This window comes from Myotis brandtii, unplaced genomic scaffold, assembly GCF_000412655.1.
Source record: "Myotis brandtii unplaced genomic scaffold, ASM41265v1 scaffold82, whole genome shotgun sequence".
Classification (NCBI taxonomy): domain Eukaryota; kingdom Metazoa; phylum Chordata; class Mammalia; order Chiroptera; family Vespertilionidae; genus Myotis; species Myotis brandtii.
Genome location: NW_005371324.1, coordinates 10,558,011 through 10,578,412, shown reverse-complemented (window position 1 = coordinate 10,578,412; position 20,402 = coordinate 10,558,011). Strand labels below are relative to the sequence as shown.

General features: G+C 37.5%; 1 protein-coding gene and 1 pseudogene across 2 annotated transcripts in view; one reads left to right on the top strand and one right to left on the bottom strand.

Moving 5' to 3' along the window:
• TMTC2 (transmembrane and tetratricopeptide repeat containing 2) overlaps window positions 1–20,402 on the bottom strand; it is a 423,041-nt gene that overhangs the window by 67,285 nt on the left and 335,354 nt on the right. The window contains exon 9 of one of the 2 annotated variants that reach the window (XM_005884159.2): window positions 16,147–16,228. The exons of the other annotated variant lie outside the window; for it this stretch is intronic. Within the exon in view, the coding sequence (XP_005884221.1) occupies window positions 16,147–16,228 (82 nt within the window). The remainder of the gene's footprint in view (window positions 1–16,146; window positions 16,229–20,402) is intronic. 2 annotated transcript variants of the gene reach the window in all.
• LOC102256882 lies at window positions 8,303–10,709 on the top strand (annotated as a pseudogene).

Sequence of the window (20,402 nt, the reverse complement as noted above, 5' to 3'; positions counted from 1 at the left end):
CCCAACTGCCCTCCCCTGCTGGCCTGATCGCCCCCAACTGCCCTCCCCTACCGGTCATCTTGTGGTGGCCATCTTGTGTCCACATGGGGGCGGACATCTTGTTTGAGGGTGTGATGGTCAATTTGCATATTACCCCTTTATTATATAGGATTGCTCCCACCAGAAATAGGCTGTGAATTACTTAAGCTTTGCTGAGTGTAACCTGCAGCTATACAGCCTTATTTATCCTGAACTCTCAGCCTCTAAGATTTCTCTCCACCTACATCTCTAATCCTGTTTGCCTATCTATTGTAAGTGGACATCTTTCATTTTTATGCCTAAAGCATGTCCTTCTTGGTGAATCCTTCTTTGACCACTTTTCAATAGTGTCAGAATAACTTATGATTTTAATTTACCATCTAAACCAAAGCACTTAAAAGAATAGGAGGGAGTGGTATTATTATGCTGGAACAAGGACCATAAACCAGATTGTCCCAATTGTCCCAATACGGCCATCCCACTTATAGTACCTGTGGCAGAAAGGGGATCTCAATTCTCTCATTTTTTATTGCTCTTGGAAATTGAACCATTTTACACAATAAAGCATTGTATCCTCAAAACAAAAAAAGTGATCAATATTTTAGTAAGAGAGAAATAGGTGCTCATCACTGAAGAATACAAAGATTGAGCCAGGGCTCCAGTATGGCTACAAATGGAGTCAGAACTCTATGGAGAGTGAAGAGGGTTGGAAAGGAAAGCAAGAGAACTTGAAGGCAGGCACTTAGGGGAGTCCATCCACATGGGCGGATTCTGCAATGTCACCTTTCCCTGTGGTTCTCAAGCTTTAGTGACCATCACAATCACCTGGGAGACTGGCTGAAACACGGAGCTGGGCCCTGTCTACACAGTTCCAGACTCAGTGGGTTTGGGAGAAAGCCTATCATTTGCATTTTTAACAAGTTCCAAGCTGACATTACTAGTCCAGCGCTCATAATCTTAAAACCTCTCAGGAAAACAACAAAATAAATGCTTTGCACCAGACTCTGGACTCTCCATGTCTGAGGTTAGCTATCAGTTAGACTGAGCGCTTCTGGTTAATTCACTGCAAGTGCCACGCCTTTCCCTATATCACAGGCATAATGACCAGGCTGCACACATGCACACATGTATGAAGAATAAGATATACTCATTAAATACAAAATTACTCTTTCAAATTTTTAAAGTAAGGTGATTTAAGAGTTCTATCCCGCAAATGCAGAAGAGATTTCTGAGAAATTACTTCTCTTTTACATGCAGTAGACAAATACATTCTTTGTGTTTGATAATAGAGTAGAATTTCAAATAAAGAAACCACAAAAATCTTAAGTGAAATAGATTTTGTTCTCATGGGTGTACTGTGCCACCACACTTGACCGTTATTTCTTTGGTGTGTAATTTGTCTTACCCAAGTTAATTATCATAATCTTATTTAACTGTCTCAAATTAAAGGGAGAAAAAAAGAAAAATGAGATGAGAAATTGAAAAAAAAGACAGTTGAGTAGGAAAAAACAGAAGAGAATAAAAAAGAGGAAACATTCTCTCCAGGTCCAGATGCAAACAGTATAAGTTTCCCCATCAGAGTTATACCTTTTCTTCCTGGACAATTCTCTAACTGAACCATTTAAATCATTTGGTAAATTTTTACCAATGTTTCAATATGATAATCCTGTGAAGATCAATTCCTCAGTAGTTCCTGGATTTAAAATTGATGTCTTAAAGGTAGAAATCCATAAAAATGTAAGCTGGCCTTAAACTACAGGCTCAAACACTGCTTTGTAAAAGTTCTACATATAAGCCCCCTAGATTAGTCAGGATGGGCATTTCTTACTAAAATATGATGAAATATTTGCCCTTATGTTCAATGCAACTAAGTTCAAACACTGCTTTGTAAAAGTTCTACATATAAGCCCCTAGATTAGTCGGGATGGGCATTTCTTACTAAAATATGATGAAAAATTTGCCCTTATGTTCAATGCAACTAAACGAAGTGGCTAAAACAATCTATAATAGGTGTCATGATGACAGAATTCTTTTTAGAAAAAAAAATCATTCAAATGTCACTTTAAGAAATCTGCAAGGACAAATGAAAATCTTTTATAAGATAACTAGAACATAACATTCTCAGTAAAATAGTTGCCCTTGGGAGACAACATCAGATTACCGAAATGTATCCAGAATGATTTTCCTTCTGCTGATAACACCCTGTCTCAAGCCATCATCACACTCTGGATTACAGCAATAGCCTGCTAACTGATCATACTTCTGCCCTTGATTTTACAGGATATTCTCAACACAGCAGTCAGAATGATCCCGTTGAAATGGAAGATCCAGTCGTTATACAGCTGAGATAGGGAAGGTGCAAATTATTATACAATGTGATATGATCAGCACCGGTTCCTTGCCCCAAATCCCTGCCTCAGTCCTCTGACCTTATCTCCACTGTCTCTTACTACCCTCCTTTTGGTCATATATTCAATCTCCATTGGCCTCCAGTAGTTTATCTGACATACAGGAGGAACACAGACTCCTACTCCTCTTTTCCTGGAATGCTCTTTCCCAAAACACCACAAAGGTTCATTCTCTTATTTCTGGCACATTGTGGTGATTTAATAAATATATGTTCAATGACTGGACTGAATTGACCAATCATATCCCTATATGACTACTTGTTTCATCTTCAAAAAGCAAGTCATAATCCATCCAGCATAGGTCAGCAGGCATCTGTTCACATCCTCTCGCCTTATAGTGATGTTAGGCAAGGCTGCAGTGAATGGCCACACATGCTGGGTATTGCACAATTTCCAAGGTTGCCATTCACAGTGAAGTCTCTAGGAACTATGAATAGTGTCTCCTTGTTTTGAGCAACCTGGCAGCCTGGTTTTACATCTCTGAATTGCCTTGGTATACAACAAATAATCCAGACATCAATCAGACCTTCTAAGATATCTTAATTCTGGAACAGGTCAGACTATGCAATTGGGCTAAAAAATCTATTATATTTCACTGTACTAGGAATGAATTCAATGCCTGGGAAAAGAAAAAGAAACATAATATAGACAATGTAGCTTAATATAGCCAATCCAAGTAATGTATAATGTGCCTAATATACACAAGATATGGGGACACTTGCAGTCAGAGATACAAAGATAAGTGAAACATTTATCCTTGAAACAATGCATATTCTGGTAGAGGAAACAGGATGGACAGAGTTTAACCACAAAATGGATATACATTTGAAAATGGAGATACAAAGTAACACAGGTTAAGTCGATAAAGACAGATTTTTGTTTGGTTTTATCCAACTTATAAAGTTGAATGTATATAAAGTAAAGGGCACAGGTGATTTATCACAAAATGGCTATGATCCTATAATCAGTAGCCATATCATGACAAAGAACATCACTGGCATCCAGAAGAAATCATTGATACCTGGGGACTTTTCAAAGACTCAAATCATTGGAACAGGGAAAAGACCATGGTAGAAATATTGAGGCTGGCTGGCCTTGGTGACATCTAATGGTAACAAGATGGGTGGGTAAAGTGGAACTGAGGCAAAAATCTTCATGAGTGTTTCTATTAGCGGTGGTGAATAATGCATTCCTGACAAGACAGAGTTGGTGAAAAGCAACAGTCAGGATTTATAGACTAGTGGTCCAAAGGAGATGCTGCTAAAGAAGGCTGGTTACTTGTTAATAGATGCTAATTTTCCCTGGGAGAACTAAAACTATGGAGGAGAATCTTCTCCTTTGCTTTTCTGAAAACAGACTTGCTGAGCAACTCACTTGCAGAGCATCTCTTGAATTTCAGGAATGCTCTCACTCTTTAAAACCAGTATCTCTCCCCTTCCATTAGTTTTGTTTTGTGTTTTGGCAGCCTGAGTTAAGAAAAGCTGTGGTTTACTGAGACCCAGTGAACTAGGTATGCCAGAGTTACTGGCCAAATACAGAAGTTCACCAGGTGAACAAGAAAAGGACACCCAGGAGATCAATCTAGACCCCTTATTTTGAGGCGGTGAGGCTGGATCTGTCCCTAAATGAACATGAGACCATGAATTTGCCCTGAATTGGACATACAGCATGATAGATGTCTAGGGAAAAGGAGATTAGAGAAACAACAGTCCAGGGCCCCATGCTCAATTGAAAGGAGGTCAGCAAGGCTTTCATCTCTTCATTGAATTTATTTCTCCCTGGCCCTTTACAAAATGGGTATGATGCCAGAAAACCATTGAGGGATTTATGAAGACTGTCATATGGGGAATGGCAGGGAGAAGAGGGAACTGGGGGGAATTGAAGAGAAGAGGTAAAAGAGAAAGAAGGAATAGGGGATGGGACAAGGAGGGGGAAAGCAACACAGTCTCTTTACAGTTTTAAGTAATATATAGATTCAATAGGGATCATGTGTGATCCAACAAGGAAGAGAATGTCATACTGAGCTGCACACAATCTGAGATTTATCACCTAAGGGGAACACACGAAGGAAAAGACATAACTAGATGAGGGGTAGACCCAAATCAAAGACACAGAGGTGAGCAGCCTCCTTTTGTTTTAGGATACTGTGCATTCTTAGACAAGGAAAGAGAAGAGGTAGGCAGAAGGGCTCACACAGGTGCTGAGGTCACTAATTAAATCTGAGACCTAATTATGGTGGGCTGCAATGAACACTGAGAGGTGGCCCAATGAGCTTACATCCTCTCCCTGAGGAGAGCTCATTTTTCACATAGCGCTCCCAGGCCATCTCCAAGGGCTTTTTGGAGGTGCTGCTTTACAGATGTGTCCACTGAGGTACAGAAGAGTAAATAGCAGGATACACAAACTTTGGAACCAATGCTTTAATCAGAATGCAAACAAGAATCACAAAGTGCATTCATTAGCTAGATCAAAATAGCTAAGACTGGAAAAATAGTATCCCCCTCTCGTCTCTTCCCACTCCATCTCTCTTTCCTCCCCACCTCCTCTCCCTCTATTGCTATATATAATTGTTACTTATAATCCTCCTTCTTCTTGAAAGCAATTACTCTCTTTCTCTCTGGTCTTTAGTCTGTATGCTGATGGGTAAAGATTGTCCTTTATTTTTATTCCTAGGTTTTTATTCTACCTTCTCTTCCTTAATTTCTGCTCTTCATTTATATATATCTTATTCAAACATTTTTCTATATGATTCATTCTCCAGGATCATAGTAGAGTTTCTATTATGATTTTAAATAATAAATGGTCATTGTTACAATGAATGTACTGAGCATCTATTATATGCTAGTTATTTTATAAAATGTAAATGAATCCTCACAATTTGAGGCAGTAGCAATCATCTCCACATTAAGAAACTGAGGAGCAGAAAGGCTAGCAGAAGGCAGAACATGCTCAGGGAGATAATTAGCAGTAGGGCTGGGCATGCCTCATTTCCAAATCTATGATCCACTGTCCAAATCCATTACACTATCTACTCCCTAATCAAAAATTTAATTCAGCTCTTACAATCTTGCTTTTGTGGTTTCTTGAGTCCTATACAAAGACAGATTCAAAAGAATATCGGTGAATTGTTGCTATGGTCTGAATGTCTGTGCCTTCTCTTCCTCCTCCTCCCACTTATGTGCTGAAATCTTAACCCCCAAGCCTATGGTACTTGGAGGTGGGCCTCTGAGAGGGGCTTATGTCATGAGGGTGAAGCCCTGGTGAATGGCATTACTGCCCTTATAGAAGAGACCTCAAAAAGCTCCTTGGCCCTTCAAGTACTTGAGAACAGAGAGACGACAGCTGTAAAGGACGAAGCAGGTCTCCCCAGACACTGAACCTGCCAGAGCCATGACCTTGGACTTCCAGTCTCTGGAACTGTGAGAAATAAATGTCCTGTTCATACGTAACCCTCTTTATGGTATTTTGTTATAGCAGACCAAAAGGACTAAGACAAGTACTCAACTGCAACTTCTGAGCAAAGCATGATGTAGTTATAAGTAATTTAAAACCAAGTGGATTCTATCCCCATGTGAAAAATGGAAGCAGAGATGAGACCAGGATGGAGTAAAAGTAACCGAAATCCAGTGCATCCTTCTTAATTGACCACCTTCTCTGTGCGAGGCACAGTGGTCAGTGCTGGAATCCCTGGAGCAAGGCAACTCTGGTTATTCTCAAAACTCTGGTTTTGAGCCACAGGTTCCTCGTTTATTTAAACAGCGATAACCTTGCTGTGTCATCAGAAGAACTAAACGAGGCAGCATAAGTAAACGCAGCAGCGTCAGGTCTGGAGCCTTGCCTCCAGTCTTTTTTTAAACTCTCCTCCACATGAGCCTTCCCTTGCTCTGTCCCTGTTAGCCTCTCTCCCTGCCCCGAGGACGGTCCTTTCTTTCTGAGGCCTTAAGTACAGGATTAGGAGAGCCCCAGTCCTCCAAAACCTCAGCATTCTGGGTCTGTCACCAGTGAGGACTCACCAGGCTTATGTCTAGTAAAAGCCACTATCTTTGAAGGATCCAGGCAAACCATAAACATATTATGGGTTTAAGAGTCACATGAGGTTAAAATCCTTGCTCTGACAACTTACTAGAGCTAGAGTCTTCAATATGTCAAACTCTTGATACCTTAAATCTTGCATCTGTAATATACTGATAACATTATTTCTGCACAGGGTTAGGTACTCAAGTGAGACAACATATACAAAAAAGCACCCAGCACTGGGTCAGAAACATAACAGTGGAACCCCGAGCTTCAATAATAGCACCATTACTTAAAAAGCGTAGAGGTGCCCAGCATACACCAAGCATTTTTCTTTATGCAAATTCTCAGAAATCTGGAGTCAAGGTCATACCATATTACTTGAGTGCATTTAATCATTCTCATATTGGGAAGTATCTTATAATCCTTATATATTTGATAGTATTTTTTTTTGAAGAGTCATAATAAAACTTGGTGGGTGCTATAGTCTGAATGCTCGTGTCCTCCCTAAATCTATGTTTTAAAATCCTAACTCCTAAGGTGATAGTTTTAGAGGCAGGGGCTTTTGGAGAGCTCTGCCCTCATAACTGGGACTAGTGCCCTCATGAAATAGGCCACAGAGAGATCCCTCACTCCTTCCACCAGGCAAGTATACAAGAAGCCTGAAACCCAGAAGAGAGCCCGTACTGGACCATGCCGGCACCCTCAACTTAGACCTCCAGCCACCAGGACTGTGAGAGATACATTTTTGTTGTTTATAAGCCACCTAGTTTGTGGTATTTTGCTATAGCAGCCCGAGGAAACTATGACAGTGGGTCTTGAATTTAAATTTCTTTGATTTCTAATAAAATTGTATGTTTACCTGTCTTTCAAAACCTGTTATATTTTCTCTTTTAGGAATTATTTGTTCAAGTCCCTTGGTCTTTGTATTCTATTTATTTTCCTTGTAGTTTTAGAGTTTCTCGTGTCTTAAATACACTGAGCTTTTGCTTTTATGGAAATTATTTCCTATCACTTTACTATTTGTTCTTTAGCTATAGTCCTTTTGTAAAAAACATTGATCCTTTAATTTTTCCTTGTAAGCTTAGAGAATCCTTTTCTTGCCCCCCCCACCCCTTTTACTCATGTGAAAGTTTTAATTCCAAAAGGCTTTGGAAATTATCTCACATAAAACACACATAGGTATGAATATCAAATAATATTAATTATTAGACACAGTGTAGTAACAGGGAATTTTAAAATAAAAAATCATAGGTAAGAATTAAAATAGTGTGGAATAACATTTAAAAATAGTATCCAATTCTAATTATGTATCTGTGAATGGCCTGTGCTATCCTTGGGACACTAAACACTGATATTTTCACAAAATGTTTTGGTCTTAAGCAGTAAATATAATTGTAACCTCAAGTTAATTTTGCAAACACTCACCAAAAATGTATTTTCACTTTTAATCAAGGAAATATCATTATATAGGTCATTATTTAATTTAAATAACTGCTCTTGCAGTTTCAGACGTGATTAAAAATGAAATGCTATAACACAACCAATCTCAGTTCATCATCTTCTAAGTAGTTTTAATTATGAATAATAAAAATAACTACAGGCCTCTCAACAATTCAAACATATTTCAAGCTTCTTCTTTTCTCTTTTTGTGTGCACTGATGAACAATTCAACATACTTTTAACAATTTCCCTCAGTACTTATTTTAAAAATAAAATTTAATAGTATATAAACCATCCTGGAGAAAAACAGACTAGTACACTATTAACAGAAGATTTTGAACTTAAAAATTGAAAGACCTGGACTCTTCAAGTTTTTCCACAACTACATATATTGAAAATTTCTGATTCACAGGGTTTAGATGATGAAAAAGTTCAGAATCAAGAAAACAGCGGGTAAGAAGGTAAAGTGTTTGATAAATGTAGTAAGACATTTTCAGGATGCTAAAATTGATAGTGGAGCCAAATCATAATAATCCAGATAATTATAGTTTTTAAAATTTCTATACTTCTCTGTGGGCCCAAGAGAAAAAATGATATACTATCCTCAGTGTTAGAAATGATTTCATGGTTTTCTGGACCATCCCTCTCCCCTTTGAAAATACTTGAATTTTCTCTAATCCTATATAATAAAAGGGTAATATGCAAATCGACTGAACTGTGAAATGACTGGTCACTATGATGCGCACTGACCACCAGAGGGCAGACCCTCAATGCCGGAGCTGTCCTCTGGTGGTCAGTGCACTCCCATAGGGGGAGCGCCGCTCAGCCATAAGCCAGGCTTGTGGCTGATGAGCGCAGTGGGGTGGTGGGAACCTCTCCCGCCTCTGCTGCAGGCAGGCATAAGGAGCGAGGGGTCCTGGACTGCAAGAGGATGCAGGTTGGACTGGACACCTCCCGCCCCCACCCGGAGTGCATGAATTTCGTGCACTGGGCCTCTAGTGTCCTTACAAACCCACACTTGAAAAATCTTCAGTGAGCACTCATTTCACAACCTGACAGCTCTCATAATTTGGATGTTACCCCTTCTATGAAGCCAGAAATGTATTTCTCATAGCTCCTAGTTGTGGTCCTAGTTCTGTCCTTGACCTGTTCCCCAGACATAGGCTATGCCTTTTGCCTCTTGCATTTTGTGTCCTTTGATGTTTTCCATTGCACCCTCTCATTTCTATAGGTTTGTCTGGTGAGCTCCTACTCATCACTCCAATATAGCTTACATGCAAGTTGACCGGATGTAGTTCTCCTGCACCCCAGCCACCCAGGTCAAGGCATCTTAATTGTACTATGTCTCCTTTAAAAAACTAATTGCAACTGTTATTAAATAATTATTTACACAATTTGTGCCTCTCTCACCAGTGTGCTGTCTCCAATGGAACCTGTCTTGTTCCTTGCCATGTCCCTACATCTACTATAGTGCTTGATAAACACTGACTGGAGGAAGAGCTTCAGAACTCCTCACTATATAGCTGAACGCTGAGAAATGAACATCACCCACAGAGAGTATCAATAATGAAGGAAGTGAGGCTAAAATCTGCACTCAGCAGCACATGGATAAGAGGTAGATGGGAAAGAAAAAAAAATACAAGGTCCACATAAAAGAGCTCTGCTCAATAAGGTTTATCGCAATCTGCTCCCTTTCAATTTTTGATGCTTTTGGGAATTTAATGAATTTAATGAATTCCCATTTGTATGGGTTTATACATAGTATTGACTCAAGTTGTTTGAATCTACATCAAATTTACTGCTGTGCCCATAACGATAACATCTATGATATGCTCTTTCCATGTCTTGACTATCATTCTTTCGACAGAAGCTTCCTATTGGAACTATAGGGAAAATCCATGGAAAATCCCTTGAATTACAGGCCCATATGAGATACCAAGGCACCAAGTTCTCACCTTTGACATCTATAAACTAAATTCCATAAAGACTTCAGATGATTTGTTTCATATGGACACTGGAATACACTGATGGCACATAAAGACAACATTATACTATCCTTGATATCCTCATTTGAAACCTATTTTCTACACATTCCTTAAAATTTTTGATGAAAACTAATGAGAGGAGCTTCATAGAGACAGTGCCGGGGCAAGTGTGAGCCAGCCGGGTGACTACGTGCTCACTGAGGAAAAGCAATTAAACACGGGCAAAGGAGATCCTAAGAAGCCGAGAGGCAAAATGTCATCGTATTCTTTCTTTGTGCAAACTTGCCAGGAGGAACACAAGAAGAAGCACCCAGATGCTTCAATGAACTTCTCAGAGTTTTCTAAGAAATGCTCCGAGAGGTAGAAGACCATGTCTGCCAAGGAGAAAGGAAAATCTGAAGACATGGCAAAGGCGGACAAGGCCCAGTTACGAGAGAGAAATGAAAAGTTACATCCCTCCTACAGGGGAATCAAAAAAGAAATTCAAGGCTCCCAACACACCCAAGAGGCCTCCTTCGGCCTTTTTCTTGTTTTGTTCTGAGTATCACCCCAAAATCAAAGGAGAGCATCGACCTACCCATTGGTGACACTGCAAGAAGCGGGGAGAGATGTGGAATCACACTGCTGCAGATGACAAGCAGCCTTATGAAAAGAAGCCTGCTAAACTGAAGGAGAAATATGAAAAGGATATTGCTGCATGCCGAGCTAAAGCAAAGCCTGATGCGGCTAAAAAGGGAGTTGTCAAGGCTGAAAAAAAAGCAAGAGAAAGAAGGAAGAGGAGGAAGAGGAGGAAGATTAAGAGGAGGAGGAGGAGGAGGAAGAAGATGATGATGATGAATAAGTTGGTTCTGGCAGGGTTTTTTTCTTGTCTATAAAGCATTTAATCCCCCCGTACATAACTCACTCCTCTTAAAGAAAAAAATTAAAATGTAAGGCGGTGTAAGATTTGTTTTTAAACTGTACAGTGCCTTATTTTATATAATTAACACACGACCGAATGTGTTTTTAGATAGTCCTGTCCTGGCGGTATTTTCAATAGCCACTAACCTTGCCTGGTACGTATGGGGGTTGTAAACTGGCATGGAAATTTAAATTCTTGTTGGTGCACAGCACACATTGGTTATATGTGGGGATGCCAGTTTTTTCATCTTTAGTTGTCTCTGCTGCTGCTATTACAAAGTAATTGTCGTTCCATTAACTGAATACCACTCTGTAATTGCAAAAAAAAGTTGCAGCTGTTTTGTTGACATCCTGAATGCTTCTCAGTAAATACAATTTTTTTTATTAGTATTGTTGTCCTTTTCATAGGTCTGACATTTTTCTTCTTGAGGGGAAGCTAGTCTTGCTTTTGCCCATTTTGGATCATATGTTTATTACAGCATTTATCTTTTCATATATCTAGCTGATAAAAAGCATTTGTCGACACACCCTGTGTACTCATGATGAGGGCAATGAGAATTGAATTGAGGCTGTTTTCATCCATAACAAACTCAAAATTCAGGTCAGTTGATAATTTTCACATAGCCCTGTTACATTTACAAAGTGCAAAGTAACCACTCTACTCACAGCATGGGATTATTAGAAGCAAGCATTTGGAAGTCTGTCCTTGAAGGACTAATAGGAAAGTTTGTATTAATCTTTACATGAGCACTTGCCTTTTTTAAAACTCCCATTATCATGTAATGGTAGTTAAGTTTGCAGTTCCCACATTAAAGAAGGCCTGAGAATGTATCCCCAAAAGTGTGAGCTTAAAATACATGACTGCTGAATGAAGTTTTTTGGTGGACAGTAGTCCTGGAAAAGGCTCTGAAAAAAAAAAAGTGCTAACTGTAAATGACTTCTATTTATCTAAATATGGATTGCTTAGGAAACTTGAGACTCCATTAAAGGTATTTGTAATTAATTAGGCCAACTTTTAAAATTGTATGCCACATTTAAGATCAGGTATATTTTCCAAATTATAGTTTGCTCCTTTATAAATCAAATAGACATGAGGGAAGAAGACACTTAAACTTTGTATCACAGATTGAATTGTCCAATTTATTGAATTTGATTTTTGTAATACTCAAAACTCATTAGGGTCATATGGTTATCCGCTTAGCTATTTAGGAAACAATTTGGCAATTTTGTGTTTTTTGACATTATCGTTCTCTTACGGTGCCAGTGTTTTAAAATAGCGTTCTTTTAATTTTACATGCTTTTGTGATGGAGTGCTGTTTTGTTACGTAATTTTGACCTGGATATTTTCATTTGCATTTGTTTATGTAATTTCAGGAGGAATACTCAACATCTGAGTCCTGGATGATACTAATAAACTAATAATTACAGAGGTTAAAAAAAAAGAAAAACTAATGAGAAATTGAGTATATAGTAGAAAAAACATGAAATCTGAGACTGGGAGAACATTTTGGAAGCCCACATCCACTTTTTCACTTTACAAATGAGGAAATCTGAATCTCTGAGACTATAGGTACCAGGTACCAGGCCTTTAACCAATTTATTGAGTCCATTTTATAGACGGGCCTAGTTTTCTTTCTCACAAGCAACCTAAAGAATAAAAGGCAATCTGCAATGCAATCCCTCCTGTGGATGCAAAATACAAGTAATTGATAGTGCTTTGAAATACTGCCTTCTAATTGCCACTGTAGCCAGTTTAAATTCCTAAAATTCTCCCTGTCCAGTCCCTACGGGATGCTATTTTGCAAGTCAATTGTATCATCGATAAACAAATAAAAAACACATAAAATCACCCAGGATAGTGAATTTCTAATAGAACAAAACTCACCTACTCTGCTTTTTCACAGGCATGTGACAAAGCATTTTGAAAAGATTCAGAACAACATGCATATTTCATTTAAACATTTATTTTTAAGCTGAAGATGTATTGTTATTCATTCACTCCAGGGGTATAAATATTCCAAGAATATCTACAAATAGTAACTGATATGAGAATCATAGTATGCATCTTCTTGGACAAGAATTAATAAAAATTCTAATGAAATAAATTTTCAGTCAATTTTGGAACACATATCCAATTCTAAAATAGAGAGTACTCCTGAATTCAACTGACAACTACTGCAGCACATTTCCATTGGCCCAAAATGGAAAACAAGTCCCCTTTATTTTTAATTATCTTATAATTTTCTGAAGAAGGTAAGTATTTATATTCCCACAACCACTCCCTAGTCCGAGCCACCATCATTTCTTGCCTAAAACCCCAACAGAGCTCCCTTTGCTCTACTCTGACCTTTCCCTAATCCTGTCCTGCTCTTAGAATAATAAAGTACAAACTCCTTAGTTTGGTCTACAAAGCCCGTGCACTCTACCTCTGCCTCCTCTACAGTTTCCTCTCCTCCATTTTCCCTTCCTGTTCAATCTACTCCTACTCACATTAGCCTTCTTTCTCTGCTGTGAAAGTAAACTTGGTCTTGTCTGTAACCTTTGAACTTACTGTTTCTTCTGTCTGAAAACTTTTACCTCATTCTTCAAATAACTGACTTAAGCTTACAGATTTCAAATATAATCTCTTCAAAGATGCTTTACCTGAGTAGTTGGTTTCAACAAGTACCCAACTTCTCACCTCATCACCTTCTAAAAATGACAATATGCTGTTTATTTCCTACATCACCCTATTCACTTTCTAAAAACAGAAAAATGCCTTGCATCTATTAGATATATCTTATACATGTTAGCATTAATAAAAATCCTTTCTTAAGACTTTTAAGCTGTCATGACTTATATGACTTTGACATTCTAAAACTGAACAAAGGGGCCAACTAATAAAAAATATCTATCTACTTACACACCCATTTGTCTATCTACCAATGTTGTGAAAAGAAATGGAACACTTAGCAGAAAAAGCAATAACGGTTATAAAAGAACCCAAAATTCAGTTACCCACAACTAACTTAGACATGTCAACTTCATTTTCCTAGACTTCGATTTGTATATCAAACGGGTTATGTTAGATAATTTTAAAATAAATTTCCAGTTCTAAATTTTAGCCATTTGAAGTACATATCCCTAAATTAAAAAACATTAATATTCCATTAAATGTGCATCTGTAATAACTTGAGCACAGGGAAATAGACATTTCAGTCACTCAGTTATGGGCTTTCTATCCATTTGTAGGTTATTTGTGCTGTAATTTTTCCTTTTGATGTCTCATCTTGAGTGTCTTCCATTTCCTCCCCGAGAGTGGGGGAAAGAATATTATAAAATTATACTGAATTATGTAGTCATTTCTCCCTTAGGCAATAAATGTACTTCTGATAATGTATGTATGCCAAAATTTTTAAATAATCCAGGGGTACTAAGAAGAATCAGTTTTTAACACATGTATTTGCTAAACATGTGTTACCACTGTTTTCCAAATAACATACAATAATAAATTTGTTGCTCTTTCTGTTAAAACTAAATCCAGCCCAGATGGTGTGGCTAAGTGGTTGAGCATTGACCCATGAACCAGGAGGTCACTAGGTCAATTCCCGTTCAGGGCACATGCCTGGGATGCAGGCTTGATTCCAAGTAGGGGGCATGCAGGAGGCAGCCAATCGGTGATTCTCTCTCATCATTAACGTTTCTCTCTCTCTCTTCCTCTCCCTTCCTCTCTTTCTAAAATAAAAAAAAAACATATAAAAATTAAAATAAATCCAAAAATTTCTCATGGGAGAATTACTCCCTACTACCACTGAAAAAAAAAAATCAGAAGTATGATATAATATAAAAGTAATAATAATAATACATACATACAAAGATAGAAGTGGGTAAAGACAGATAAGCCAGAATAAAGGGAGACTAAGGGGACTAACTCTTCAATATAATAGTGATTTTTTCCATTTCAATTCAAAGGAAGCAATGATAACGTTTAAAGGAATTGGTTGTGAAAAATCTAAACCATGTAATAAAATTAAGGGAAACAAACTTAGAAGATGCCGTAAGTAGAATTAGTTTGAGGCAAAAGGAAATGCTGGCAGCAAGATAAGGAAAAAACAACAAGCCTATTTCATAAGATGCAATGACAGCAGGTCCTGCAGCACTCAGAGAGAATAATCATGGGGCTACTCTAATGCACAGTAGGGGTACCCACAACAGTATCCACAAGAAAATCCTAACTTAAAATACTTCATATAAGAAAACTTGTAATAATAAGTTCTGTAGCAAACTCGAATTAGTTGACTGCTATCTTAACCTGGCAATAAAATTGCACTGTGAAACAAAAGCAGAAGTGGTTAGGCAATAAATTGTGTGAAATTACATGCTGTGTTATGCTGGAAAGATAAAGCATCACAAACCTATAAACATATCCATACAATGTAAATAAACAAATGGACTTGTGGTTGGTTCAGGGTATCCTCCATTTGACTATTTCCATGTTCCACACTCATACCCTGTCACTGATTTATTGTTACTCACTGGAAAATGCAAAAACAAATTAAATATTGTATGAGCATATTAGCTTTAATTTCTCAAGATTTAATTTTCATCCATCTTTAAGTTTACTACTTGATAATAACTAACACACAGCAAAGCCAATAGTGGCCAAAAAAACTTTTTTTTCTTTTCCTCAAGGGATCAGCAAAAGGAAATGTTTTGTGGCTCACCAAAAGCCATTCCAACTGCAAATCTGGTAGAAATAAGCACATCTTTCACAACACCAAACAAGCTATATTACTTTGCCTCGCTTAACACATGACTCACTACTAATGATAGAGTGGATGTGACAGAGTTGTTACATAAGTTCACTCTGGTATGATCCAGGCCCAGGCTAAACGGAATGAGAGAGCCGTCCTTTACACTGTGCACAGTTGATCCTTGACCTCAATCTCAGGCATGTAGAGGCTGGTGTGCATCCGTATCTTCCAAGACTTTGAGGCCAAAATGTAAACCTCTGAAACTTCAAAATGACACATTCCATAAAAAATGCATTATCATTTACAATGAAAAGAGAGCTAGTAGTTGGATTATATGATACATCAGGCCAGGAGAGAGATGTTTTCCCAATGAGACCTCATTTAAACTCCACAGTGATGTTGAATGAAACAACTGTGAAAACGCCTTCCCTACGGAAGTCCTATGAAAATGACTAAAGGAAAACATAGTGGATAGCCCTCTTTAAGATGCCGATTTTGAGTGAGAAGGGAAGACTATGGAATGAGGCTAACTCTGCAAGAACAAAGTCAATGTCCTCCCAAAATGTTCTTTGCTAGCAAAACTTAAATCTCATACCAACATTAATAGGAAATGTGGGGGACATGAAAAAACTCTCGACCACTCACCATAATGCATGTAACAGTTTCCTTTGGTGGGATCCAGCTCAATAGCCTTCAAGAAGAACTTTTCAGCCTCACTCTTACGACCCTTGAAAAACAGAGAAAATGGATGATTCAGCAGCGGATCATGAGGGATTCTTCTCCTCCTGGGCCCCAGTGAAATGGACTGATGTCTACTTGATAATCATCATAAAAAAATGTATTGTTTTTATCTGAACAAAGATGATCAAGGAGAATGTACTGAGAGAGAAGACTGAAGCCGGAGTCCTGGGAAACACCAAGATTAGAAGAACAGACAAAAGTGAGTTCATCAAAGATCAAAGAGAAGAAGCCAGGGAAGCAAGAAAAAAAAGTTAAAAATGGTTTCACAGAAACCAAAAGGATAAGATAGATAGAAGGAATGATGAGAAACACCATCATCATTGTCTATTTTATATTCTCCCTTCAATTGCTTCCTTTTTATTCCTTCTTCCTTGTAAAGAATTATGGCCATTTTAGCTTTGGAGATGATTTTATCCTAATTGCTCACTTTATACATGAAGAAACTAGTCAAATTTGTTGAATATCAAACAATACAGTTTATCTAGGACTTGCTGCTTTCATTCAGGACTAACATACTGCTAATCCAGGATTCAATCCAAAACTAGGTTATCTTCCTAGCTATAGCCTTAAACATTACTGACTGCATCTATGCTGACCATAAGTGGCATCAAGGCACTGGGTAGTGTCCAGTAGCCATGGTACCAAGTAAAAAAAAAAACACCAAAAAAAAAAATCCCCACACAATCTTATTTACCTGTTCCTTCTAATTTATATACTACTTACCACATGAACTTCAAATTATTTTTTTCTTTCTTAAAACCACTATTATGGAGATAAGTCTTCCAAAACCAGAAGTGTATAATGAACCTAAGATTCTACACTACATGCAACTTTGATTCATTTTTCCATATACCCTCTCCTTTAAGTTTATTCCCTCATTTACAAGATTCACTCTTGCTTGCACATTCTTTGCTCATTCATTTCCTAGCAGGTAAGACCTAGCCTACAGCCACTGCCATATACAGCCAGTGTTCATCAAATGATCAGACAACTGAGTTCATTTCTTTTTTTATTTTAATAATGTTTCTCCAGTCAACAATTCCTCTTTAACTCACACATCTCATCAAATATCCAGTAGTTAAAATTTTAATTCCCTGAAATATTTCTCAAGCATTGTAACTTCAAAGGGAAAAAAAGGAAAACACAAGCAAAATGCTTCATACACATATCATACTTCCATGAAGTCAGTAAAAGTTCGCAATAATCTTACCAAATTAGGATTCCTAAGTGATAAAATCACTACAATGAGTCAGATAGTCTAACATATTAATTAAGAGCTAGATGCTAGGCAGGCACAGCAGCACCCACATTTGTGCAGCTATGTGACCATCAGAAAACTATTTCATCTCTTAGCTGGAATTTTCTCTATTGCAAACCAGAAGATAGGTGGAGCACAGAAAATATTTAGGGCAGTGGAAACTAATCGGTATGATACTATAATAATGAATACAGGTAATTACACATTTATAAAATCCTATAGAATATATAACACAAAGAGTGAACCCTAATGTAAACTATGGACTTTAATTAATAGCAATGTGTCCATATTAGCTCATCAATTGTAACAAATGTATGTCACTAATGCAAGTTCATAATAATAGGAAAGCTATGTGAAAGGTGGCAAGATGGTGAGGGAGCATATGGGAATTGCCTGTACATTTGATTCAATTTTTTTATACCTAATACTTCTCTAGAAATAAAGTATATTATTTCAAAAGAAGATAATGAAATAGTTCATAGGATATTAAATTTCTGAGGTATAAAGTCATTATTATATACTTACATACACTGTAATTTTATAATAAATGTTAATTATTATTTTATATGTACATATATAGTATGCAACAGAACGCAGAATTCTGAATGACAAAGAGTATGTTCTTTTATACACACCACCTCAAAAACACATGGTCAGCTTTAAATCGTCACTGGAAAAATGATGTACAAAGAACTTGCAGATGATATTAAAAGAAAGATGCAAAAAGAAAACTATCATTGGTAGAGAGTCTGTACAAATGTTATATGCAAAGATAAAAAGGATCTGTGAACTTTCTTCCACTTAAGTTTTTTAGGACAAAAGAGAAAAAACTGGTTCATTTATCAATGTCATAGTAAATAGGGTAGTAAAATCCTCATCTGTAGTCAACTGGCAAAATAATCGTATACGGCATTAAAAACAGCCACCAGAACGCAAAGGGCAGTGGTCTCTGGTTACTCCAGAGGACAGGTTATTAAAGGCAACGAGTCCCACCAGTTCCTTGATACAAAATAAACACATTGAAGGACAGAACACTCTTTCTGGGGGTAAGTATCAAACCATCATGCAAAAACCTATCTTTTTGCTTTGACTACTATTTATTTAGTCAAGTGCCAAATAATAAAGAGGAAAATAATATCCTACAAGAATATACAAAATCAAATGTCAACCAAATGCAGAAACATGTAGATACACACATTACTAGCTCTTACTAAGGGATTATGGCAGCTGAGAGATAACACTCGGCGATCCCACTTCTAGGAATATATCCAAAGAACCCCGAAACACCAATCAGAAAGAATACATGCACCCCTATGTTCATAGCTAATTTACAATAGCTAAGATCTGGAAACAGCCCAAGTGCCCATCAGTAGAGGAGTGAATAAAAAAGATATGATACATTTACATGAAGGAATACTATGCAGCTATAAAAAAAGAAGAATCTCTTACCCTTTGAGACAGCATGGAAGGACCTGGAGAGTATTATGCTAAGCGAAATAAGGCAGTCAGAGAAAGACAAGCATCACATGATCTCACTTATATGTGCAATCTAAGTAACAAAATAAACTGATGAATGGAGTGGATCCAGCGACATGGAATCATGCAACAGACTAAAGAATCTCAGAGGGAAGCGACAGGGCAGGTGTGGGAAGAGATCAACCAAAGAACTTATATGCATTTATGCATAACCCATGGACACAGACAACAGTGTGGTAGGCCTGGGGTGGGGGTGCCTACCACACTGTTGTCTGTGTCAATGGGGGGTGAAGGGAAAGGGGACATCTGGAATACTTTCAACAATAAGGATACATTTTAAAAAATTACTGTTTCAACTGTCATTGCTTTAGAGGGATGGTAGTTAAGAAGAGAACAAAGTTTTTCTCAGCATGTTTTTCTGGGTGTCTTTTAGATTACGTCAGCATTTCCTAAAAGCATTACGGAGTAACCACTGGTTGTACAAACTCCTCAAATCAAGCACCATTACTCATTTTATATATTGGCTTGGATATCTGGACACGTGTGTTGGTTCAGAAAAAAAAGGGGGGGGACTGTGGTCAGCTGTGACAAATAAGGGAAATGTGAGTTAAGAAACTTGGGATCTTCTGCCAGTTCTGTGACTTGTTTTTTTGTATGTTCCTTTATTTTTGTAAGTTAGAAATTATTTATTGAATGCCTACCATTTGCCTTACACAGTTCCAAGTACCAGGGATATAACGATGAACAGAGTGCTTGCCCTCTGTTCTCGTTACAGGAGGCACATGATGAACATATTACCCAGTAGTAAGGGAATTAATTAGTCCCAGAGCACAGTGGGCAAACAATTTCTCCAATTCTCTTTCAAAAAAACCAACCTAGACAGACAAGCCTGTGTTTGAATCTTGCTCTCTGTACTTACTTAACTGTGTGACTATGAGTATCTTTTATAATAACTTAGTCTCTTTTTCCTCATTTAGAAAAGTGAACACAATTTTGAAGGATTGATAATAAGATCACAAATAACTAGCTTCAGATCTGGCACATAAAGTTCTGGCATTCTTTGATTTTTCTTTCTTCTATCTCTTAAAAAGAATTTATCCTCCCAAGTTTAATGTCACCAAGTGGTTCCTAATTACCAAAATTCAAAAATCCATTTTAGAATTTCATGTCATGGTAGCAACTAAATGTCACCATTTTTCTACAAAATGACTCTCTCTACTAATGCTTTCTCTTCTCTCAAATAAAAGCTCTTTTAGTTCACATCTAAAGTGCAACAACAGATTTCAGATTTCCTCAGTGAATTTCATTTCACCAGATTAATATTTCTTAAGCAGAACTATTTGGGGGATGCCTTTATCCAAAAATATTTTAATAGCTCTATGTTTTCACTGTTTTCTTTCTATTTTTTATTTTTAATAATTCTTTA